At 39.1% G+C, this 23,063-nt stretch overlaps 7 protein-coding genes across 11 annotated transcripts in view; 5 read left to right on the top strand and 2 right to left on the bottom strand.

Annotated features, from left to right (window-relative positions):
- Positions 1-23,063, top strand: part of LOC103856262 (peroxisomal (S)-2-hydroxy-acid oxidase GLO5) — a 382,149-nt gene that overhangs the window by 125,545 nt on the left and 233,541 nt on the right. The gene's annotated exons all lie outside the window — the stretch shown is intronic.
- LOC103856109 (GBF-interacting protein 1-like) lies at positions 192-4,158 on the bottom strand. Of its 2 annotated transcripts, none has more exons than XM_033273136.1 (8): positions 3,683-4,158; positions 3,371-3,414; positions 3,168-3,282; positions 2,454-3,074; positions 1,835-2,376; positions 1,638-1,751; positions 1,152-1,577; positions 192-764 (listed from the first exon to the last, which is right to left on the bottom strand). In XM_033273136.1, the coding sequence occupies exons 1-8, from the start codon at positions 3,867-3,869 to the stop codon at positions 462-464; spliced, it is 2,352 nt and encodes a 783-aa protein (XP_033129027.1). In that variant the 5' UTR covers positions 3,870-4,158; the 3' UTR covers positions 192-461. The 2 variants fall into 2 exon arrangements, with proteins under 2 accessions (XP_033129027.1, XP_009131438.1); XM_009133190.3 differs by having other exon boundaries at positions 1,638-1,742; positions 3,683-4,148.
- On the top strand, positions 5,332-10,281 carry LOC103856075 (phytochrome E). The gene is made up of 3 exons (XM_009133156.3): positions 5,332-9,447; positions 9,541-9,834; positions 9,920-10,281. The coding sequence occupies exons 1-3, from the start codon at positions 6,623-6,625 to the stop codon at positions 10,143-10,145; spliced, it is 3,345 nt and encodes a 1,114-aa protein (XP_009131404.1). The 5' UTR covers positions 5,332-6,622; the 3' UTR covers positions 10,146-10,281.
- LOC103856083 (protein MEI2-like 3) lies at positions 10,227-14,313 on the bottom strand. 2 transcript variants are annotated; one of them, XM_033273191.1, is made up of 11 exons: positions 13,593-14,313; positions 13,049-13,166; positions 12,621-12,970; positions 12,402-12,560; positions 12,213-12,329; positions 11,964-12,115; positions 11,135-11,881; positions 10,972-11,056; positions 10,833-10,901; positions 10,588-10,761; positions 10,227-10,488 (listed from the first exon to the last, which is right to left on the bottom strand). In XM_033273191.1, exons 2-11 carry the CDS (start codon positions 13,137-13,139, stop codon positions 10,438-10,440), a joined length of 1,995 nt encoding a protein of 664 aa, XP_033129082.1. In that variant the 5' UTR covers positions 13,140-13,166; positions 13,593-14,313; the 3' UTR covers positions 10,227-10,437. The 2 variants fall into 2 exon arrangements, with proteins under 2 accessions (XP_033129082.1, XP_009131417.1); XM_009133169.3 differs by lacking the exon at positions 13,593-14,313 and adding an exon at positions 13,348-13,585.
- LOC103856065 (60S ribosomal protein L32-1) lies at positions 14,561-15,513 on the top strand. Its single transcript, XM_009133145.2, has 2 exons — positions 14,561-14,798; positions 15,029-15,513. The coding sequence occupies exons 1-2, from the start codon at positions 14,709-14,711 to the stop codon at positions 15,338-15,340; spliced, it is 402 nt and encodes a 133-aa protein (XP_009131393.1). The 5' UTR covers positions 14,561-14,708; the 3' UTR covers positions 15,341-15,513.
- Positions 15,752-17,136, top strand: LOC103856053 (eukaryotic translation initiation factor 4E-1). Of its 2 annotated transcripts, none has more exons than XM_018656178.2 (5): positions 15,752-16,085; positions 16,277-16,442; positions 16,554-16,655; positions 16,747-16,812; positions 16,910-17,136. In XM_018656178.2, exons 1-5 carry the CDS (start codon positions 15,808-15,810, stop codon positions 16,958-16,960), a joined length of 663 nt encoding a protein of 220 aa, XP_018511694.1. In that variant the 5' UTR covers positions 15,752-15,807; the 3' UTR covers positions 16,961-17,136. The 2 variants fall into 2 exon arrangements, with proteins under 2 accessions (XP_018511694.1, XP_009131383.1); XM_009133135.3 differs by having other exon boundaries at positions 15,755-16,085; positions 16,530-16,655.
- Positions 17,991-22,000, top strand: LOC103856042 (probable methyltransferase PMT14). Of its 2 annotated transcripts, none has more exons than XM_009133124.3 (7): positions 17,991-18,206; positions 18,373-19,026; positions 19,577-19,787; positions 19,874-20,546; positions 20,642-20,719; positions 21,326-21,594; positions 21,702-22,000. In XM_009133124.3, the coding sequence occupies exons 2-6, from the start codon at positions 18,385-18,387 to the stop codon at positions 21,582-21,584; spliced, it is 1,863 nt and encodes a 620-aa protein (XP_009131372.1). In that variant the 5' UTR covers positions 17,991-18,206; positions 18,373-18,384; the 3' UTR covers positions 21,585-21,594; positions 21,702-22,000. The 2 variants fall into 2 exon arrangements, with proteins under 2 accessions (XP_009131372.1, XP_033129097.1); XM_033273206.1 differs by having other exon boundaries at positions 21,326-21,615.

The following is a 23,063-nucleotide window of genomic DNA, read 5'->3' as shown; positions in this document are numbered from 1 at the left end:
GGTATCCAATCTCTCCTTATTCAATACCCGTTCGGGTATTTTGCTACTTCGGTTCGGATTTCGGTTCGGTTTTTTCGGATCGGGTTCGGATGCCACTTCGGATATCGGGTAAAGTGTCCACCCCTACCTGCAGTCAACCAGGACGAGCCAAGACAAACCAATCCAGGCAAAGACCGGTTTGGGCAAAACGATATTTAAAGTAAAAGTTTTATAAAAGAAAAGGGATGTCAAGACTGAAGAGTTAATTGGTAAGAAAAACAGAGTTTCTAGTAATACAAGAAGGTTGGTTAGCATCTAAACAAGCCAGCCACTGGAGGTCTCTAACAAACCCCTCATAAGAACACACAAACACAAACACAAACACACACACACACCGCCATTTTCACACCTCGGAATCATCCCACTGCAAGGGGGAAAGAGAAAACAAGGCATGGAGACGGATTTGACTGATTGATTTTTGATCAGTAGTTGTTGGGCCATAACTGTTGTTGGTGGGTCTGTTTAGAAGCATCTCTGGCGTTTTGTTGTTGCTGGTGTTGGTGATGGAGATGATCTAGTGACATTGGAGCTTGTGAATGGTAAGGACTCCCATAGCCATGTCCTCCAAAATGCTGTTGTTGTTGTTGTTGTTGAGATGGCTGCTGCAGTAGTTGGGCTTGTCGGAAACCAGGAGGCTGTTGATTCTGATGGCTGTAATATCCACTTCCTGGAACCACACGTGAGTTGGATTGTTGTCCTTGATGCCATGCTGCCAAGTGTTCGTTCTGCGTTTCAAAACATGATAAAGGAAACCATACATGTTAAAAGGGTTGCAAAACAGAGATGGCCACAAAAAAAAATCAAAATTTTCCAACCAAAACAGAAAATTTTCTAAAAATTTATATAAACATGAATCTCACTATTTTTCTTTTATCCAAAACCAAGAACTCATCTTTTTTCACACCAAACTAAGCCACACAAAAACTCAATTCTAATTCACAATAAACCAAACCGAACCAAACCCATCTGAGCCTAGCCAAACCAAGAGAAAGACCGGAATGGTTTTAAAACCAAAATCAATAAAACCCTCCAGCCAACTAAACCGAAAGGAACAGAGTTTTAGATGCTCACATCAACAAGATTAGAACACTGAGACGAGTTTAGTTGTTTACCTGCTGCTGAAGCGATGATGCCAAGTGACTGCTGTCCCTAAACTGCGAGCTCAGGACATCTTCGTAGGAGTTTGGAGCGCTTGTGGAATTCAAAGGGAAGTTGCTACTCAATGCGGAGCCGCCACCACCAAAACCATAGGCAGAGGGGGGAGGAACAGGAGGAGCAGTTGCTTGAGTTTTGTATTGCGGTAGCATAGACTGATGATGGTTACCAGACGGAAACGCTTGCTGGAAAGCTGAAGGCATGTAAGGGTTGTAACTCTGTGGCATGAACGGATAGCTCATCAGATTACCATAGTGCCCTAAAGGCATCCCAGGCTGATGAGAGTATGGGTTTAAGGCCAGGTGTTGAGCAAGAGCTGCTGCTTGTTCTCCTGCGCCACTGGGCATTTGGTTTTGTGGAGAAATACTCGAAGCTCTTAGTGCCTGCAAGAAAAATCGAGTAAGCAATGGTATTAACAAGAAAGCTAGGGAGAGGTTAACTACCTCAGCCATGGAACCGCTAAGGGAAGAGGGAGTGGGATTGTTGTATTTTGTTGGGAAAGGTGAGTAGTGAAGATCAGGTTCTCTTGCATCTTGAATGCCTTGATGCTGAACAATGTGAAGGAAAAAAGACATGGTTAGATCTTTTGAGTGAACTTTTGATTGTGTGATGGATTTTTGTTAAGGAGATAGATATTTACCATTGCGTTGGGGAAGGTATCAAGACTCTGCATCTGTGGGTTTGTCTCTGATGGAGGATTCAACTGTTGGCTGTTTTCAAATCCATAATCTGGGGGAGATGAGAACTTGTACTGATGATCTTCTTGAAGAGGAGGAGGCTCATGTCGCGCTGCTGCTTCTGTTTCGGAATCCGAGGAAGCATGGTAGTTCCTAGCGGTTGAATCGATTTGATAGGATGTTTGTTCATCAGTAGCAGCGTTCTTGAGTTGTTGTTCTTCTTCCTCTCTGTAGAAGTCAGACTCAGGGTGTCTGAATGATGAATTCTCTTCTGTTTCTTTTGTTTCCTCCGAGTTATCATTCAAGCCACTACCAACTTGGCCAGATCCTAACCCCAAGCCAAAGCTACCAAACATCAGGTGTGAGCATTCTGAGGTATGAACTTGTAGGTGACTTGGGATTATCACCGGAGGTTTGTCTTCTTTCGTTAATGTTTCATGGTCTTCTTCGCTCTCTATGGTTAGTTGCTCAAAACCAGTTGCAACAGATGCAGAAACATCTTCACCTGAACATAGTGGAAACAGACATCAAGAACATGGACAAAGAGGAAGATTGACTTAAAACATAGAATCAAACTCTCACCTCTATTTTCCTCAAAAGCATGATGCTCCACTTTGTTGTTTTCGTCTTCATATTCCGAGGAGTCTCTAGCATCATCAACATCATCATGAAGCAAATTTCTGTTGGATACTGAAGCAGGTGGAGATGCAACTGGCAGATCATCCAGATGTGTCTCAGTAAGATGCCGAGGCTCGCTAAATTGGTCAACAGGTACTTCAGATTCAGCAGCTGGTTTCAAGAGAGAAGAAGATGTTGGATAAGAAACGACTTGCTTCTCAATAGAAGGCCATTCATCCTTCAACGGAGCTTTGCTTCCACTCTCTTGACTCTCTGTTGGACGAGGCACAGCAACGTTCTTCTTCTGATGAAGAGGCCTGCCCATTTTCACAATATCAGCCATTGTTCTCTGCCCGGGGTTGGCATTGGCCCAAGCGGATTGATACGCAGGAGTTGGCAGCGAAGAGGAAGTCACTGCTTCATTCGAACCCGTTGGTTGTGCTTTCTTAACTTCAGCGTTTGTAGGGTCACTGTTGGGTGGAGGTTGGCGGCCAAGGACACCAGGTGTTGAAGAAGAGCCGGCCCAATGGTTACGTGTTCCGTTCTCTCTTCTGTTTGCAGGTACACTTTGAACACTCCCCCTCTCTGAACCAAAATCCAGCAACAAGTTTAGACACTTGTTTAGATTAATATGAAGACGCTATTGCAAAAAAAAAAAAAATGCAAACATGTTATTACCATTGGATTTAAATCTGTTTCCACCACCTCGAGAGGTGTTGTAGCCGTCATAACCGCTGCTTCTAGCACCGCGATTCTGTGTGCTACGTGTCCAGGACTCTGCTGGATCTTTGGTCTGAGACAAAACAAGTAAGAATAAGACAAAAAAAATGAACTCATCATCTGAAAACTATAAGACATTAAACTATCTGCAAATAACTAACCTCTTTCTTCTTGTCTCGTTTGCTCTTCACCTCGTGAAAAGTATCTGAAAAGCATTATAAGAAACTCAAGCTCAGAATATAAAACTGATTTTTAATGTTCTTTCCAGAAACAGGTTACAATGAAAAACTCAACAAAAACCCAAAAAAAACATTACTATTTCAAGAAACAAAACATAAAACTTCTGACATTCTCTTACACATCTTCGAAGCCTAAAAGACAACCCTTTGAGGTTTTGAGTTACTTGGGCAGCTCTAGTTTAACTAAACAAACTCAAAAGCTAAAAGCTTGAAGAAAGAAAGAAACAAACAAACCTTGAGAAAGAAGACGACTAACGGTTTCATCAGGATCCATATCGCAATCGACAAGCATCGCGTAGATCTCCAAGTCAGAACAGTTCACGATCTCTTTCAAACTCTCAACCACCTTTCTACTAGACGCCGGAACACCACCCGCCTTCGCGTTACTTACGCCGCCGCCGCCACCGCCTCGACTGCCCATTATTCTCTCTCTAACGGATTCAGATCTGAAATCGAAACTTCTTCGAGCTTGTGATTCTACGAAACAGAGAAGTGATTCTCGACGATGCCTCTCTCTCTCTCTTTTATTTCTTCTGCTCTTTGGGAAAAATGGGAAAGATTCAAATTTTTGGGAAACTATGTAATGAAAAAATGTTAATTAGGAGATAAGCACTGCGAATTAACTAATTTAATAAGCCTTGTGAATTAACTAATTTATTTTGGTAGGTTATTTACTTTTTAAAGGTATTTTTAATAACTTTACATATTTTTTTTCCTCCGATTTCAGTTTAATGTTTTGGATAATGATGAAAGTAATTTACATATTTAGAAGTACAAGTTGTTGTCTGAGATTCCATTGAAATAATAATTGAGATTTACAATTCAGATTCTAACGCGTGGAGAGAAAGAATCTGAGAGTTTTTTTTTAATTTTAGTGATCGAATAATGGGAACATTGGATAACGATGTCTCGTTGCTGGACCTAGTTACAAGATTCATCTACCTTGAGTCTAAAGCCCAATGGACCAAATTAAAAGGATTATAAAGAAAAAGGCATATGATATAATTTTTTTTCAACTATGTAAATTATAATTGTTTGTCGATCGAAAGCTCTACTAAAGATTTTTTGTGAAACAAATATTTTTTATTTATTGAGAATTCTCCAATTGATGATTAAATTCAAATATTCAATATAAAATTAATTTTTTTTTTTTTAATATTATGTTTTATATCATCCTTTGAAATTGGGCATAAGATTTCAGAATACAACGAAAGATTTGAATAAAATCCGTACGACCTAAACTACCTTGCTACATTTCAACCGGACACACAGAAATGTCACTTTGCAAGCTTCAGACCTAACACAAGGAAATATACACTTCCAAGCCACTTGTCATAATTCCAAATCCGATTTTTATGTCGCTGGCTGGTCCGATTAATCGAGCGGGAAAGTAAAGTCTCCACCTTTGCCTCACCGTTATATCCCTAACCGTCGTAACAGAGAAAAATATGCATAACATTTAAAGACGACTTGCATAGTAGCATATCATTGTGGAAGCATGAAATATACATTTCTCCATATGGTATGGATAAGGAATAGAAGTGATGTCGTGAAATATACATATTCTCCATATGATATGGATAATGGATAGAAGTGATGTATTAAGTCATTAGGCTCATATCACTTATCTTAATTTTCTTAGGTTCATATCACTTGTACTCTTTATAAGAGCCCATGATGATATCACTTGTATTCTTTATTCATATCATGTAAACATATGTAAATGATATGTACATCTTTGATTTTCTATTGTCCAATCTATAAAAGTTAAGTCAAATACCCAGGGTTCTTTCTAGTGTTCCAATTGTAAAACATCTACTTCGCATTCCGACTTGTGTTCAGAACGATGGAAAGTTGGATGAAGGCTAACGATGTTTGTTTAATGTACATTTTAAAATACCGGACTTCTGATTATCTTTGCGTTTTTCTAATGTACATTTTAAAATAAATCAATATAACATCATTCTTATATTGGACTTTTTAGCTAAATAATTAAGAGATTTTTGCAAGTTTAGTGGACTTAGTAAAATGAATAAGATACTAGTTTTTCTATTAGAAAGAAGACCAACCAAGAAGTTGAATAGTTTTTTTGGTCTTTTGGCTTATTTGTAAGAGTTTGGGAGAGCTTAAAGAAATCCACAACGAAGCCCAGACTATCTCTTGGTTCTTGATATCAACTAGTCCTTTGTTCATTAGTTTCTTGTTTCCTAATTAATCAACAATTTTACAGAAAGATAAACAGTAAAGGAAATCGTTACTGTTTCTGCCAAATCTCTTATGTGTTGTTCTTAACAATTAAACTCAATTATGCTATTAGAAGAATTAATCATAAGCTTGTGATGAGACAAAATACTAGTTCCATTAGAGTTACCTGGCAGTCCATTCTTTCTGCGATCTCACCATGTCCTAGAATACTATCATCAAAGTCCTGTGATTACAATATTTATCAAACAAAGTTTGTTGTTAAAGGTTAGATGTGTATCGTAAGTAAAGCATAGCTAAAATTTGGTGTGTTGATACAGATCTTTGATTTTGAACGCTCTTTTAAACCCGCTAGAAGAAATCATAGTTCCCACCAAACCGCAAGAGGACAGACATAGAATCCTATGACCGGTTGCTTATTAACAAGTCTTCTAATGGTTCATAATCATTGATAGAGAGTCCTCAACCATGATTTCATTTACAATACCATCCACACTCTCTGCCCTTCTCTCTTATTCATCCACATCATCACCAAGTTTGGTAACGTTCATAATAAATGCTGATTGATAAAACCGACAATCCTCCTCCATATACGTTACGTACCAGACATTTCCTGTCTGTATAATACTTTACCGTATAGTTTTTTTTTGTAACACCCCTTGCCATAGTTTGAATGATAAAAGTAAACCGAATCAAACCGAACTTTATTTACAAAGGAAAAAAGTAATAAAGAAAGTTCTATCGGTGGTCACACTGACAATCTGTACGTGTGGAAGAGAATGCAAGCAGAGTAGCAAAAAAGCATTGCAAGCATCTGTGAGAGTACACAATTAAAAAAAAAAAAAAATCTCAAATAGTATCAAAAAGAATGAAAGCCTTTTTACTTTCTCTTGCAAATGATAAAAGAATCAGCTTCTCCTTCTTCTTCTTCTTCTTTTTCTTCTTCTTCCTCACTCCTCACACTCCAAACCAATGGGATTCGAGAGCTCTTCATCAGCCGCAAGCAACATGGAACAACCACAACAAAAGTCCAACACAGCTCAACAATACTCCGTCGACGCCGGCCTCTTCGCCGACTTCGACCACTCTGTCTACTCCGGCAAGTCCTTCAACTACTCCAAGTCCATGATCTCCCCTCCCAACAACGTCCCCGACGAGCACATCACCGCCTACCTCTCCACCATCCAAAGAGGCGGCCTCGTCCAGCCCTTCGGCTGCCTCATCGCCGTCCAAGAGCCTAGCTTCAGAATCCTCGGCCTCAGCGACAACTGCATCGACTTCCTCGGCCTCTCTCTCGCTTCCACCTCTCAACCAAACCACTTCACCGTCAAGGGTTTGATCGGAATCGACGCCAGGTCCCTCTTCACTCCTTCCTCAGCCGCTTCCTTGGTCAAAGCTGCTTCCTTTACTGAAATCTCCTTGATGAACCCTGTTTTAGTTCACTCCAGAACCACCACCACCGCCTCCCATAAGCCCTTTTACGCTATCCTTCACAGGATCGACGCCGGGATTGTGATTGACTTGGAGCCCGCCAAGTCATCCGACCCGGCGTTGACCCTCGCCGGGGCCGTTCAGTCTCAGAAATTGGCAGTCAGAGCCATCTCGAGGCTCCAGTCGCTTCCTGGAGGAGACATTGGTGCCTTGTGTGACACCGTTGTGGAAGATGTTCAGAGGCTTACCGGCTACGACCGTGTGATGGTCTACCAGTTTCACGATGATGATCATGGTGAGGTTGTTTCGGAGATTAGAAGGTCTGATCTCGAGCCTTACTTGGGTTTGCACTACCCTGCGACTGATATTCCACAAGCTGCACGGTTCTTGTTTAAACAGAACCGTGTAAGAATGATCTGTGATTGTAATGCCACTCCGGTTAAAGTTGTGCAGAGCGAAGAGCTCAAGAGATCGCTTTGTTTGGTGAACTCTACATTAAGAGCTCCTCATAGCTGTCATACTCAGTATATGGCGAATATGGGTTCTATTGCATCTCTTGTTCTTGCTATTGTGACTAAAACCAAAAACTCGAGTAAGCTTTGGGGGTTAGTGGTAGGCCACCACTGTTCTCCTAGATACGTGCCGTTTCCGTTACGTTACGCTTGCGAGTTTCTGATGCAAGCGTTTGGACTCCAGCTTCAGATGGAGCTTCAGTTAGCGTCCCAGCTGGCTGAGAAGAAGGCTATGAAGACGCAGACTTTGCTGTGCGATATGCTTCTCCGTGATACTGTCTCCGCTATCGTGACTCAGTCTCCTGGGATTATGGACCTTGTGAAGTGCGATGGAGCTGCTTTGTACTACAAGGGGAGGTGTTGGCTGGTCGGTGTGACTCCCAGCGAGTCGCAGGTTAAGGAACTGGTGGATTGGCTGGTGGAGAATCACGGTGATGAGTCTACAGGTTTGACTACTGATAGTTTGGTGGATGCTGGTTACCCTGGAGCTGTCTCTCTCGGAGATAAGGTCTGCGGCGTGGCTGCGGCGGGGATCTCTTTAAAAGACTACTTGATTTGGTTCAGGTCTAATACCGCTAGTGCAATCAAATGGGGAGGAGCTAAGCATCACCCCAAGGATAAGGATGATGCTGGAAGGATGCATCCGAGGTCGTCTTTTAAAGCGTTTCTTGAAGTTGCAAAGAGCAGGAGCTTACCGTGGGAAGTTTCTGAGATCGACGCGATTCATTCCCTGAGGGTGATAATGAGAGAGTCGTTTACTATCTCAAGGCCTGTTGTGTTGTCGTCTGGTGGTAATAACGGTGTGGTGGGGGGGAGAGATGCGAGTGAGCTTACTTCTTTTGTCTGTGAGATGGTTAGAGTGATTGAAACCGCGACTGCGCCTATCTTTGGTGTTGATTCTAATGGATGTGTCAATGGTTGGAATAATAAAACCGCTGAGATGACGGGGCTGGGAGCTGGTGAAGCTATGGGGAAGTCGCTTGTCGATGAGATTGTTCAGGAGGAGTCACGTGGAGCTCTTGAGAGTGTCTTGTCTAAAGCCTTACAAGGTGAAGAGAAGAAGAACGTAATGCTTAAACTGAGAAAGTTTGGTAACGAAGATTCATCTTCTTCTGATGTGTGTGTTCTCGTTAACTCATGCACGAGTAGAGACTATACGGAGAAAATAGTCGGTGTCTGCTTCGTTGGCCAAGACATGACTAGCGAGAAGGCAATAACAGATAGGTTCATCAGGCTGCAAGGAGACTACAAGACCATTGTCCAAAGCTTAAACCCTTTGATTCCACCTATATTCGCATCTGATGAGAACGCTCGTTGCTCAGAGTGGAACGCAGCAATGGAGAAGCTCACCGGGTGGTCGAAGCACGAGGTGATTGGGAGGATGCTACCTGGTGAAGTCTTTGGAGATTTGTGTAAAGTGAAGTGCCAAGATGCACTCACAAAGTTCTTGATCTCTCTGTACCAAGGCATTGCTGGTGGTGGTAATGTACCAGAGAGTTCGGTGGTTGGGTTCTTTAGTAAAGAAGGGAAGTACATAGAAGCATCATTAACGGCGAACAAGAGTACGAACGGTGAAGGGAAAGTCATAGGGTGTTTCTTCTTCTTGCAGATAATCAATAAAGAATCGAGTTCTAGCTCACCAGAGGTGAAAGAGAGCGCTCAGAGTCTCAACGAGTTGGCTTACATAAGGCAAGAGATCAAGAACCCTCTCAACGGTATCCGGTTTGCGCATAAGCTTCTTGAATCCTCGGAGATTTCAGAGAATCAAAGGCAGTTTCTGGAGACTAGTGATGCTTGTGAGAAGCAGATTGCGACAATAATCGAAGACACTGACTTGAAAAGCATTGAGGAAGGGTAAAGAAACATAACATCTTGAATCTTTTTCTTCATCTACTGTTGTTTTTTTTTTACATTTTAAATCTGAAAAAAATGAAATGGTTTTGTCAGCAAGTTGCAAATGGAGACAGAGGAGTTTCGACTTGAGAGCGTCTTGGACACAATCATTAGCCAAGTGATGATTATGTTGAGAGAGAGGAAGTCACAACTCAGAGTTGAAGTCTCCCAGGAGATCAAAACGCTGCCTCTCTATGGTGACAGAGTAAAGCTTCAGCTCATTCTTGCTGATCTTCTGCGCAACATTGTGAATCATGCCCCGTTTCCAGATAGTTGGGTAGGAATCAAGATCTCACCAGGCCACAAGCTTGCACACGACAATAATCCCTATATCCATCTACAGTTCAGGTATAAACGTCCACTGAAAAATGCAGCCAACCCATTTTCACAAAACAATCATTTTCTCAAACCGTTGATGTTGTTTTGATGGTAGGATGATACATCCTGGAAAGGGACTTCCTTCAGAGATGCTAAGTGATATGTTCGAGACTAGAGAAGGATGGGTCACGCCTGATGGGTTAGGACTAAAGCTTTCAAGGAAACTGCTGGAGCAGATGAATGGTCGTGTGAGTTATGTTAGAGAAGACGAACGTTGTTTCTTTCAAGTGGATCTTCAAGTTAAGACAAGGTTAGGTGTTGAGACTGGTTCAAGCATATAGTAGAAACCATGAGTTACAAAAGCATATATATAATAAAATGGGATGAATTTTGATCCTTGTGCGGTCTGAATGTAGTAAGTGTACCATTCAAACAAAGCTTCCATTATTTATCATCAATAAGATGTATCTCAAATCATTCCTATGTACATGATTAAGCAAACCAAGACAACCATAACCATTAATTTACAGTACTTTGGCTGATCATCATTATCATCATCAAATTATCATCATCTCATCCTAGAAACTGAATATTTACGTTTGAACTAGAGGCAATAAAAGATTCATTTGTATGTCAGCTTCGATGTGTGCTTTGCTCCTGTGGATGCTCCATGTCCATGATGAACTAGTCAAATATAGATATATAAGTCATAAGTTAAACACACAACTTTAGAAGAAGAAAAATCATGTCAGGGTCATGTCTTTGTTGTAAAAGAATGTTTACCGGATAGCTAGACTCTGGTCCATCAAAGACAATAGGGTGGCAACGCCTGTCTTCGTTCATTAAGCTTGAGTTCTGGAAGTGAGCCATGAGTGCGGTTTTGCCTTGGATCCGGGCGTAAGCCAAGGAAGCAACTTTCTCGCTGTTGAACTTATCCCATTTTTTCCCATCAAAGGCCTATCAAACATATCACAACCATAAGGACTCATCCCAGACAATACTCAAAACATTCAAATCAGGTTTTGTACCTCGTGCAATGCAATGATGAAAGTAGGAGACACCATGTTGATAAACGCATAACCCACATTGCATTTATTCTACAACACAAGAAAAAGTTAAATCACATGATGTTATTGACTCAAACACGACAACAAAGGTAGTCTTTACCCTGAAATCAATAGGCAGATAGAGAAAATCATAAGTTCCTCTGTTAGTCTCGTCAATGGCAGCTAACAGCATCTTCCTAGTATACCTGAGAACAAGCAAAAAAGATGAGTTATTTCAGATCATGATCGGTGCATAGCCAGAGTCGTCAGAGAAGAAGTCTTACTTATTAGGGATGTTTTTAATCATCAAGGTTGTCCGTAAATCTTCACCGCTCATAATCTTACTCAAGTCAAGCTGAAACTGTTTCTTGCTGTCAACTTGGTTCATGTTACTACCGTCAATTGAAGCCGTTGTTGCAACAGGCCACTGGTAAGAAGAGACACTCCCCGTAAAAAGTTGACTATGTCTTGGAGAAGACACCACTTTGAAACTTGGGGAGCCAGCTTCACGCATGTTTCTTGGAGCTGCATTACCACTTGCTCCCCTGAAAGCTGCTGAACCCATAGATGAAGTCTCAGAGGACCTCCTAAAGAATCCAGACGGTGCGGATCCAACATGGGTGGATCCGTTTAGAGCCGAGTATGGAAACATGTGAGCTTTTCCGTTTGAAGGGAACTGATTCATAGGCCAGAGTGAAGAGCTAGGACTTCCCCATAAAAACTCTGATCCAGATAATGAGTTCAAAGAGCCATACGAGGAAGCAGTACCACAAGACTGCGTTTGCTGATAACCAGAAGCTTTGTGACTCGTTGGAAACAGATGATCCAAGTGGCTAACTCTTTGAGAATTCAGAATAGAAGAAAGCGTTGGACTCAGTGGAGACTTGCTGAGACTTAGTAGAGGACTATGATCAACAGGGCTGTTACCCCAGTAGTTCCCAGCAGGAGAGCTGGCTAAAGAAGAATCAGCAAGATTCAGGTAGCTGCGTGAATCATCTTGCTCATACTCTGGATTCATTTGCAACATCATGCTAAAGAAACCAAACAAAAACAGAAATGATATTAGTTCATAATAGTTTTTATTCAGAGTTAGTTTTGTTAGTAAACACTCACTTGCGACGAGCACCACCAGGACGGCTATGTTCAAGCTTGATACGCTTTCCAGCAATGTCAGTCCTGTTCAAAGCTTTGAGAGCTGACTCAGCCGATCTAACGTCAAAAAATTCAACAAATTTGTGATGCCTCTTATTTGGTGTTTCCCTTATCTGCTTTTTTTGTCACAACAATAATAACTTACACAAACGTTAAACCATTTATTGCAAACCTCTAAAACATCAAAAGAAAGCAAAAGCTCATCATCACCTCCTTGATCTCTCCATAAGCTCCGAATATGTTTTCGAGGTCTTTATTTGATACTGATGGAGCCAAGTTGAATACCACAAGAGTCCCTTGATTTACATCTTTCTCTGATGGATTATCCTATCAAAATGAAAAAAAAACATCATTAATGTAACAATATTAAACCTTAGGGAGTGAGAGAATATTAAAAACCTTAGGGATAGAGAAGTGTATGTCAAGTTTCCTCCCTTTAAGCAGCTTGCTTTGTAAGGCTCGCATAGCTGCTCTTGAAGCACGGATATCGTAGTAAGAGACCATTACAAAACCCCTATGCTTGCAGGCGGTATACAGAGTTCGGATGTCTCCATATTGCTGCCAAGATCCAATCATTAGACTTATGGTAATGGTTACAAAAAAAAGAGGAGAAGTTACCTCAAAGATAGCTCTCAGTTCTGAATCATCAACGGTGCTATTAATATTCCTAACAAACAAAGTCCTTGAAGGGTGTTCACCATAAGGATGCTCGCCAGCAATGTTTTGGAAAATACCATTTGCAGTTTTGGAGTCAGCAAAACTCATTCTTGGGAGGTCAGACTCTAGTTCAAGACCTCCTCCACTACCAAACAAGTCATACTCTTCCAAGTCATCTAATGTATTTGGCAATGAAGTTAAGTTTATCTCATCCATTAGACCAGCCAGAAGCTGTTCCTCATCCATTGGATGTGAGTCTTGATCATCATTGAAATGGTTTAACCCGGAAGCAATTTGATCAAGAGGATTGACTGCAAGAAGAGATAAGTGATTAGAACATAACAATTTGAAAGAAGAGGGAGGTTTGTGGGTTAAGTAAAAGTACATACGGTTTTGTTGTGGAAGAAGAGGCAGTGAGCTGGAAAAGAAGGAAGTGTTATCACTTGAAGCATTGGAGAAATCTCCATTTGGGATATTCATTTGGTGAAGAATGATTATCAATGAAACCTGCACTTTGATTAAGATTATGAATGCAACTGTCCTTGTTGATTAGCTTAGAGATGAGCAGAGGAAGAAAAAATTTTCAATTTCTACAAACACTAAAAATATAATTCTGATGAGGTTAAAACGCTAATCAAAGTCTAATTTCGAGAACTGAAGCTTGGAAAACAGTAATAAAAAAAAAAACCTTAATTTGAATCACTGAGAAGGTTATAACAGTGATTGATCATCCAAGCCAAGCCAACAAGTCTATGATTGAAAAGAAACCAACTTTCACCAATTCGATCACGAGCAAGTTCAGTTTGAAATTAGGGTTGAAAGATCGAAACTTTTTTTAAAAAAAATATCAGAAACTATTAAAAAAAAAGCCGAAACTTTAAACAGAGGAAACAGTAAGAAGAAGACATAGGAGGAGGACAAAAGAATGAGAAACCTTTTGTTTTGTTTTGTTTCACTCACGATCACACGTTACCGAACCGCTTTTCTCTCTCTTTCTCTCCCTCGCTATGTCTCGGTATATATATATGCAACATTGGTAAACCAGAATATAATTTTTATTCCCCTATTATTTTTGTTTTTTTCAAAGCATTTAAAAGGGGAATCTTTATTGGATGGATAGAGAGAGAGAGAGAGAGTCATGAGCCCCAATAACAATGGCGAATGATTGAAGTAACAAAGGACCAACTGGTGGAGTGGAGGAAACATTTTCCAACTCTCTTTTTAAAAAAAAAAAAATCCAACAAGTAGGCATGTGGGTTCAGTTCGTTTAGGTTACTCAGTCTTTGGCTATTAGTTCGATTTGTTCGAAAATTTACCAAATTGAACCAGAAAAATTCAGCCCAAATACATTTCCTAAACACCACAAATCTTGAACTTTATATTGTAACAATAAATATAAGACATATATTTACTACTATTATGTAACATAAATTTTTGTATAAGCTTTCTCATTCTGCGGATCTCTACATAGTTTTATATTAAAAACAGTAAATAGTTATTACATTAAAATGTATAGATTGTCAACATATTTATAATTAAATAAGCTTGTCAATACATCTTATCTATTAAAATAGATAAATTGTCAACATATTTACATTAATCAATCTAGGGAAACAAAATCATTGGTACATTTGGGAGATTTGGGAGAGAAGTTTTTTTTTGGTAAAAGGGGAGAGAATTTTAGTGAGAGAGTCATTTAGGAGCCATTTTATTTTTTGTACGCGAGCCACTCATGCCGGTTTGACATCTTACCAGTAGATATAAATACCCAATAACTATTAGTTTATTACGTAAAATGGAACTCATTTTATTACATGTGTAAGATATTAAATTCCAAGAAAGAAGAAAGCAAAAATCTACATATTAGGGTTACAGGGTAATGTAAGCCCAAAATAAATATTTTATTGGGCCAAAAACAAAGCCCATTATCTTGTGTCATAGGAAACCCTAGTTATCTCCTTTAAAACGCATTTTAGGTTTCTAGCTGCTGTTTTCAGGTCTCCCGTCGCATTGAGATCAATCTTAGGAAGCAGCAAAAAAAATAAAAAAATGGCGGTCCCGTTGCTTACGAAGAAGGTTGTGAAGAAGAGGTCTGCCAAGTTCATCAGACCCCAGAGCGACCGTAGAATCACCGTCAAGGTAACCACTTTCTCCGTTCGATCTTACAGAACCATTACTTGTTCCTTTTAGTGGACCATTCTCTATCTGTAGAAACGTTACGATAATTAGCTTGTCTCTGATGAAATATGGTGGCTGACTTGAGTATCAAGAGAGGTTTGCATCTTTAGGACAAAACATATTTTTTTTGTCTTTAATCTTTTGTTTTGGTTATTGTCTCTGTGAACACATTGTTTGTCTGATTTTTTCAGGAGAGCTGGAGGAGGCCAAAGGGTATTGACTCAAGGGTTAGAAGAAAGTTCAAGGGTGTGACATTGATGCCCAATGTGGGTTACGGATCAGACAAGAAGACTCGTCACTATCTCCCCAATGGGTTCAAGAAGTTTGTTGTGCACAACACGAGTGACCTTGAGTTGTTGATGATGCACAACAGGACCTACTGCGCTGAGATTGCTCACAACGTTTCGACCAAGAAGAGGAAGGCTATTGTGGAGAGAGCTTCTCAGTTGGATATTGTTGTCACCAACAGGCTTGCTAGGCTCCGTAGCCAAGAAGACGAGTGAAGAAATTACACTTGGATTGTTTTTTTTTGGTTTGTTGCATTTCCTTTTTGTAAGACGATTTTGTTTACTGTTTGTGTTTGCAATCAACAAAACGTGAGTTTTGGTTTTAGACAGACTTTGTTAAGACCGGTTCCTAAACTATTGCAGTTCAGTTTGTGTCAAAGATTTAGCCTTTTTGGTCTGCAGTTATGTTATTAGAGTTTAGCTGGAATGAGTTCAATTTCTGAGTTTACAGCCGAGTAATGTTTCTGCGAATAAATAGATTAGAACATAAAAGTGGTAATAAACTCATCAACTAAACAAATGAAAGCCCAATTTGAAAAAGGCCTATTAAGAGATTTCTTTTATATATCGTTGGCCCAATAAATGCATAAACTGCTTTACGCGAAGAACGACGTCGTATCTTGACTACCTTTTACAAGAAGAAGTAGATCGTTCGGAGAAGAGAAGACGGAGACGGAGAGACGATGGCGGTAGAAGACACACTCAAGCCTAATGTCGCTACGGAAGAATCGAATCCCAATTCTGCAGATCACCCGATCGATCGATACCATGAGGAAGGCGACGATGCCGAGGAAGGAGCGACCGTAGACGAATCGAGCAAATCCGCCGTCCCTGAATCGCATCCGTTGGAGCATTCGTGGACTCTCTGGTTCGATAACCCTTCCGTCAAATCAAAGCAGACGACTTGGGGAAGCTCCTTACGATCCGTCTTCACCTTCTCCACCGTCGAGGAGTTCTGGAGGTTGGTAGCTTTACAACAATCTTTTTCCTTCTTACAGTAATTCCACAATCTGGGTTTTGTTTAGATTTTGATTTCTCACAGGAAAGTTATCTTCTTTGTTGTTGCTGTTAGAATCTTGTTTGATGTTTGAACAAACAGTTACTTGTTGGATGCTAGTGTATTGGCTTTGACATTTTACTTTTGATTTGTAGTTTGTACAATAACATTCGGCACCCGAGCAAGTTAGCTAACGGAGCTGACTTGTACTGTTTCAAACACAATATTGAACCTAAGTGGGAGGATCCTATCTGTGCCAACGGAGGCAAGTGGACTATGAACTTCTCTAGGGAGAAGTCTGATAAGCCCTTTCTTTACACCGTATGTAACTTGACATTCATATAGTTCTTGTTTCACACCATCCAGTCTCCAGTCTAATCGGGTTGTTGTTGTTGTTGTCACTTATAGTTGCTTGCTTTGATTGGAGAACAGTTTGACCATGGAGATGAAATCTGTGGAGTTGTTGTTAACGTTAGAGCTAAGCAAGAAAGGATATCTATTTGGACTAAAAACTCTTCCAACGAAGCTGCTCAGGTACAAGACAAAAAAAGAACCCCCATCGAACTGTATCTCTCTCTCGGTCTGAAGAAAAGACGTGGAAATTTTATATTGTTTAATGTTACAGGTGAGCATTGGGAGACAGTGGAAGGAGTTTCTTGATTACAACAGCAGCATTGGTTTCATCATCCATGTAATAGTATTTCTGTTGTTGCTAATTTCTTTCTTTTTTTCTTCTATGGATCGCTCACTACTTGTTGTATGTGTGTATTGGTTTGGTTTCTCTTCAGGAGGATGCGAAGAAGCTGGACAGAGGCGCAAAGAGCGCTTACACTGCCTGAAACCTAACAACCTCTCAAATATTTTCACCTTTTCTATTACAGTTTTTGCATGTGGGAGATCTCTTTTTATATCATCAAAACATGACTTGACTGACACTTTCTTTGTTCTCGAGTGTTGATTGTCAACTATTTCATTTACTACTAGTATATTAATTACTTAGTATGTTCTTCCTAAATTTATTTGTAGTGCCTTGTGTTCCATCTCTAGACACATCAAGAACAAATTATAAAACCCACTTGTTCAAAGTTCAAACACAAGTTCAATTGATAAAAAAACTGATAAATATTTCAAGAAAAGTTGGGCCTTAAAAGCCTGTAATCTTTTCATACATTAAATTGTTTAGTTGTCAAGGGTCCATGTACATTGGTCTTTTCGGCGATTCATGACTAACCGCGATGTTGTACCGGTTTCTTTAAGATTGAACATGATTATTATAGTATTAAATCAAAGATTTTTTATGGGTCTATCGACCTTTTTTAACGATTTATGAAACTTTCGACATGTCGACTCGTATATTTTCAAAGACTAGCTAGACCTTCCAATAAATATTGTTTAGCATTGAACCGATTTAACTCGGTTTTTGACGGTGGCCGGTTAAGTAAGATGTGAGTGTCGGTAGGAGATCTAAACTAAGGAGAAATGGAGAATCGTCAACTGTCTTAAAAGGACCACTTGGGACGACAAGATCTTGACTCGCAAGCCTTTTTTTAATTGCGGAATATTAAGATTACGCGGTTCAAACCTACGGTGTTTTATGCAAAAGTTTAACAATATGGTTTCGATCTTGTTTAATATAAAGAAAAAGGTATGTTATGTACAAACTTCAAGTGTTTTTTTAATTCCAATAATGGTGAAACCAGTTAAAATATTTTAAAGATCCTTTACATAAACAAACGCACAAAAGGGTTTGAAAAGAAAAAAAAACATATGGATGCATGTGCAAGACCAGATCTAAATCTATGACTATTGTAATAATATTGTTGAGATCTTACACGCATTTAATTCAATCATTTTCGTAAACACATTTTTTTTCAAATTAATTAAATAGAACGCGCCTTCATCAAATCTCGATTAGTGAAAGAGGAAGAAGACATCATTAGTTTAGTGACTTTCTCTCTCTGTCACACTCAAAGCTTTATACTTTCTGCAAGCTCATCACTGAAACAGAGCTAAAAACCAGAGATCTGAATAAGGGTTCATAGATTTGGAGTCTCTCTCTGCAACAAGAAGATCTACATCAACCAGGTAACTCTAAAAGCTCATCTTTTTCAACTAGATCCTTTCTGGGTTTTTGATTCCAGTTGCTAAAGTTAGACTCTTTAAATTGATAAAGTCTAGTTTTTTTAGATCTTGATCATTGTTAGCTCATCGTAGAGTGTGTTTTTACTGAGATTTGTTATAAATGCTTCAGGAGAGAGTTTCAATGGGTTCTAAGAATAATCCACCGAGATCGAGAAGTTCACTATCTCTAATCCTTGTGGTTGGTCTATGCTGTTTCTTCTACCTTCTCGGAGCATGGCAAAAGAGTGGGTTCGGTAAAGGAGACAGCATAGCCATGGAGATAACAAAGCAAGCTCAATGCACCGACGTTGTCACCGACCTTGACTTCAAACCTCATCACAACACAGTCAAGATCCCTGAAAGATTAGCTGATCCAAAACCAGTTTCATTCAAGCCATGTGATGTGAAGCTCAAGGACTACACCCCTTGTCAAGAGCAAGACCGGGCCATGAAGTTCCCTAGAGAGAACATGATCTATAGAGAGAGACATTGTCCTCCTGAGAATGAGAAGCTCCGCTGTCTTGTCCCGGCTCCTAAGGGTTACATGACTCCTTTCCCTTGGCCTAAGAGCAGAGACTATGTTCATTACGCTAATGCTCCTTTCAAGAGCTTGACTGTGGAGAAGGCTGGTCAGAACTGGGTTCAGTTTCAAGGGAGCGTGTTTAAGTTCCCTGGTGGAGGTACTATGTTCCCTCAAGGTGCTGATGCTTATATCGATGAGCTGGCTTCTGTTATCCCAATCAAAGACGGTTCTGTTAGAACCGCATTGGACACTGGATGTGGGGTATGTTCATGTTTTCATTTCTCTATGGAGATCTTGTTTTCATTTCTTGATTCTGACTAGGCCTAGGCGTTTTTACCCCAAACTGAAGCTTCCAACCTTAACCGAAAATGAAACCCCATATTATACAAAAATATCTGAACGGGACTTAAGAGCTTGGTGCTTTCGGGGTAGGGTACAACCCGAACTAGAAGCAAAAAAATCCAAAATTAGTGAAATATTTTAATGTTTTTATATATATTAAGGAAATTTAGATATTGTACAGTATTTTAAAGATTTTGTAGTTTGTTTTATTCGTTAATTTGAAAATTCTTTTAGTTAGTTTAGGTAGTTTAACTAAATTTGAATTGGATTTTTGAATATTGAGTACTTTTTGTTATGTTTAAAGTTTTTAAAAAATATTTTGGGGCGATTTCAGACATTGGTTATAAGCTGATCCGAACTGAACAATTTGTAAACCCCAAATGTGACTTATAAGCATAGTACCGAAAAGAATTCGATGGCCCCGGCTCCGAACGCCCATGCCTAATTATGACTGTGTCCAATCTTGTAGGTTGCAAGCTGGGGTGCTTATATGCTTAAGAGGAATGTTTTGACTATGTCATTCGCGCCACGAGACAACCACGAAGCACAAGTCCAGTTTGCTCTTGAGAGAGGTGTTCCAGCTATTATAGCTGTTCTTGGATCCATTCTTCTTCCTTATCCACCAAGAGCCTTTGATATGGCTCAATGCTCTCGTTGCTTGATACCATGGACTGCTAACGGTAACTACTATATCAACCAAACAAAACATGGCACAGATTCACAGTTTAAATAACTCATAATGTTTTGTTGTCTTTGCTTGTCTCAGAGGGAACCTACTTAATGGAAGTTGACAGAGTCTTGAGACCAGGAGGTTACTGGGTCTTGTCAGGACCTCCCATCAACTGGAAGACCTATTACAAGACGTGGAACCGAACTAAAGCAGACCTCAAGGCCGAGCAAAAGAGAATAGAGGACATCGCGGAGTCTTTATGCTGGGAGAAGAAGTACGAGAAGGGAGACACTGCTATCTTCAGAAAGAAGATAAACGATAGGTCGTGCGATAGATCAACACCGGTTAACACGTGTAAGAGAAAAGACACCGATGATGTCTGGTACAAGGAGATCGAAACTTGCGTAACACCCTTCCCTAAAGTATCCAACGAAGAAGAAGTCGCTGGAGGGAAGCTGAAGAAGTTCCCTGAGAGGCTATTCGCAGTGCCTCCGAGTGTCTCCAAAGGTTTGGTTAGCGGCGTTGATGCGGAAACGTATCAAGAAGATGTTAAACTGTGGAAGAAGCGTGTGGGGAGGTACAAGAGGATTAATAGCTTGATTGGTTCGACTAGGTACCGTAACGTGATGGATATGAATGCTGGTCTTGGTGGGTTCGCTGCTGCGTTGGAGTCTCCTAAGTCTTGGGTTATGAATGTGGTGCCAACTATTACTAAGAAGACGTTGAGTGTTGTCTATGAGAGAGGTCTCATTGGTATCTATCATGATTGGTAATAAACTCTCTACAATACTATTAAATGGTAATCTCTAGAGGTAATAAACAAACAGTTTTTTTTAAGATCTTTGCTTTTTGAAATCTTTGCAGGTGTGAAGGGTTTTCAACTTATCCGAGAACATATGATTTCATTCACGCTAATGGTGTCTTTAGCATGTATCAGCACAGGTAAAAATTATAAAACCTAAAGCTAAGAACTTTCGAAGAAGTAGCATTTTCTTAACTTGACCCAAAAAGCTACAAACTTTTTGAGAATTTAGCAACATTTAATTAGGCATGGGCGTTCGAGTTCTGATCGGTTTTTCGGGTTCACCCCATTCTGGTTTTATATATGTTTGGATCGAGTTAGGTTAATAATACTTTGGTTTGGTATATTTTATAAATTTGTCTAAGACTTATTTTGGATCGCATTTTGGGTTCGGATAACTTTTAGATATTATTCAAAATAAACATTAAATTTATTATCTGAGATACTTATTTAGGTTCAGAATACTTCTTTCAGATACTAATTCAGATTTTCGGATCATCTTTTTTGTTATCCGGATTTTTGGATTTTTCGGGTAATAACACTTTGGGTCAGGTACATTTTTATAGCACCCTACAGGATCCATTCGGTAATAAGACTTCGGATCCTGATTTTTCGGTTCAAGTTCAGTTCCTATCTTGGATTTCAGATATTTTGGCTAGGCCTACTCTTAACACTAAACAGCTAAGAACTTAGTGAGAAATATTAGAGATAGCTGCTGATGAATGGTTTGTTTTTCCATTTCGTAGCTGCAAGATTGAGGACATTCTTCTTGAAATGGATCGGATCTTACGGCCGGAAGGGATTCTGATAATCAGGGATGAGGTTGATGTTTTGAACGATGTGAGGAAGATTGCTGATGGAATGAGATGGGACACTAAGTTGATGGATCACGAAGATGGTCCTCTCGTTCCGGAGAAGATTCTTTACGCCGTTAAACAGTACTGGGTCGCCGGCGACGATGCAAACAATCAGTCATCGTCTGCTGATAGTAGTGAAGAAGAGTAAAGAAACTCAGGTATTGGTTTCTACAGTTCTTGTAAGTTTTACATATTTTACGATATTTGACCCCCAAAGTTTTGTTCAGTTCGGTTAAGCCCACAATGCGTTTTGGTATTTTATCAGGTGATGTTTAAAAGTTGGAAATGTGAAGCTATTTTATGACACCTGGAAAATTCTTCTTATCAAAGGAATCAGAATTTTCATGAAAGAAAGGGGTCGAAAGTTGAATTACATTATAGATGTTAAGATGAATATGTGCATTTATGTTTGTTTTTTATGTATTTGAAGGAAAAAAAATAGTTCCTTGTGTCTTTTTTTTTTTGCAAGATAGTTGAATCCTTGAACGTTTTTATGATACTATGATGTGAACTTACAAAAATAAGTCAATAATTAGTTCTTTATAAATAAATTATTAATGGAAACTTCTGGACAATTTAAAATGATTTTAAATATAAATCGTTGAGAAAAATATCAATAATAAGTTCATTATTGTAAGGAAAAAGAAGGAAAAATGGATGCAGACGTCGGTATGTTGTACGTAAATGGGATCTTACTGTTTTGGAACAAAGCCATGGTTGTCATGGGTCACCTTTTGTCTCATCACTTATCATCATACAATATGCATCACGCACTAATAAAAATATACATAAAGTAATATATATACATGTCATTACATGATCATAGACTATCTGATGATATAATGGTTGGAAGAAGACTTATCTTCACGTCAATGCGATTCCAATTATGATTGCCCACTAAACTTAAACCTTAGTTCCATACATTAGCTAGACGAATTAGGTTAAAATTACAAGCCAAATTTTTAATCTTAAAATGTGTATCGACTATCATTGAAATTAGTTAACTAAACATAAGATCATTACAAGTATCAAGATATTTAGTCTTCAAACATGAAAATGAGTCTTCCAACCATTATATCATCAGATAACTTATGTTTTACAATATTTTTATTTCTTTGTTATTTAAGAATCTAAATCATAAAACAACTGTCATATAGCTCATTACATATATGTAAAATATAAACCGAGAGTTATTATAAAAAAAAAAAATATATATATATATATATATATATATATATATATATATATAAACCGAGAGTTATTATATACCTAATTTATTTACCTAACAAAAGAAAAACAGATCGTCGCACAAAAAAAAAGAGGAAAAACAGATCAGTATGGTAGTTTGGTACACAGCCAAGGGAAGTAGTTTTTGGCCAAAGCACTAACACAATAATTATATCAAAATACGCTAATTATCTAAAAGAACGCTTTTATAGATGGCAAGACACGTGAAATAAAAAGCGCTTTCACGACCACGATCTTAAGTTTATCTTGTGTCGGACTAATAAAATCGAATGATTCAAACATGTACTACTAACTACTTAAAAGAAAAAAATCATAGTAAACTAAGAAACTAGAAGCAATTGTTTCAATCTCATAGTAACGTAAGAAATTTCAAATTCAG

This window comes from Brassica rapa, chromosome A01 (genome assembly GCF_000309985.2).
Source record: "Brassica rapa cultivar Chiifu-401-42 chromosome A01, CAAS_Brap_v3.01, whole genome shotgun sequence".
Classification (NCBI taxonomy): Eukaryota; Viridiplantae; Streptophyta; class Magnoliopsida; order Brassicales; family Brassicaceae; genus Brassica; species Brassica rapa.
Note: the sequence above shows the minus strand (reverse complement) of the source record. Positions and strands in the feature narration are given on the sequence as shown.

Coding starts and splice junctions, on each gene's coding strand:
- LOC103856109 (XM_033273136.1), bottom strand. CDS start 3,869: ATGGGCAGTCGAGGCGGTGGCGGCGGCGGCGTAAGTAACGCGAAGGCG. Junction 2,377..2,453: donor TGCTTTTGAGGAAAATAGAG/GTGAGAGTTTGA, acceptor CACTATGTTCAG/GTGAAGATGTTTCTGCATCT. Junction 1,752..1,834: donor ATACCTTCCCCAACGCAATG/GTAAATATCTAT, acceptor TTTTTCCTTCAC/ATTGTTCAGCATCAAGGCAT.
- LOC103856065 (XM_009133145.2), top strand. CDS start 14,709: ATGGCGGTCCCGTTGCTTACGAAGAAGGTTGTGAAGAAGAGGTCTGCC. Junction 14,799..15,028: donor ACCGTAGAATCACCGTCAAG/GTAACCACTTTC, acceptor TGATTTTTTCAG/GAGAGCTGGAGGAGGCCAAA.
- LOC103856042 (XM_009133124.3), top strand. CDS start 18,385: ATGGGTTCTAAGAATAATCCACCGAGATCGAGAAGTTCACTATCTCTA. Junction 19,027..19,576: donor CATTGGACACTGGATGTGGG/GTATGTTCATGT, acceptor CCAATCTTGTAG/GTTGCAAGCTGGGGTGCTTA. Junction 19,788..19,873: donor GATACCATGGACTGCTAACG/GTAACTACTATA, acceptor TGCTTGTCTCAG/AGGGAACCTACTTAATGGAA.
- LOC103856075 (XM_009133156.3), top strand. CDS start 6,623: ATGGGATTCGAGAGCTCTTCATCAGCCGCAAGCAACATGGAACAACCA. Junction 9,448..9,540: donor TTGAAAAGCATTGAGGAAGG/GTAAAGAAACAT, acceptor TGGTTTTGTCAG/CAAGTTGCAAATGGAGACAG. Junction 9,835..9,919: donor TATATCCATCTACAGTTCAG/GTATAAACGTCC, acceptor TTTTGATGGTAG/GATGATACATCCTGGAAAGG.
- LOC103856083 (XM_033273191.1), bottom strand. CDS start 13,139: ATGAATATCCCAAATGGAGATTTCTCCAATGCTTCAAGTGATAACACT. Junction 11,882..11,963: donor CCTGGTGGTGCTCGTCGCAA/GTGAGTGTTTAC, acceptor TGGTTTCTTTAG/CATGATGTTGCAAATGAATC. Junction 10,489..10,587: donor GACCAGAGTCTAGCTATCCG/GTAAACATTCTT, acceptor ATATTTGACTAG/TTCATCATGGACATGGAGCA.
- LOC103856053 (XM_009133135.3), top strand. CDS start 15,808: ATGGCGGTAGAAGACACACTCAAGCCTAATGTCGCTACGGAAGAATCG. Junction 16,086..16,276: donor ACCGTCGAGGAGTTCTGGAG/GTTGGTAGCTTT, acceptor TTTGATTTGTAG/TTTGTACAATAACATTCGGC. Junction 16,443..16,529: donor ATAAGCCCTTTCTTTACACC/GTATGTAACTTG, acceptor TGTCACTTATAG/TTGCTTGCTTTGATTGGAGA.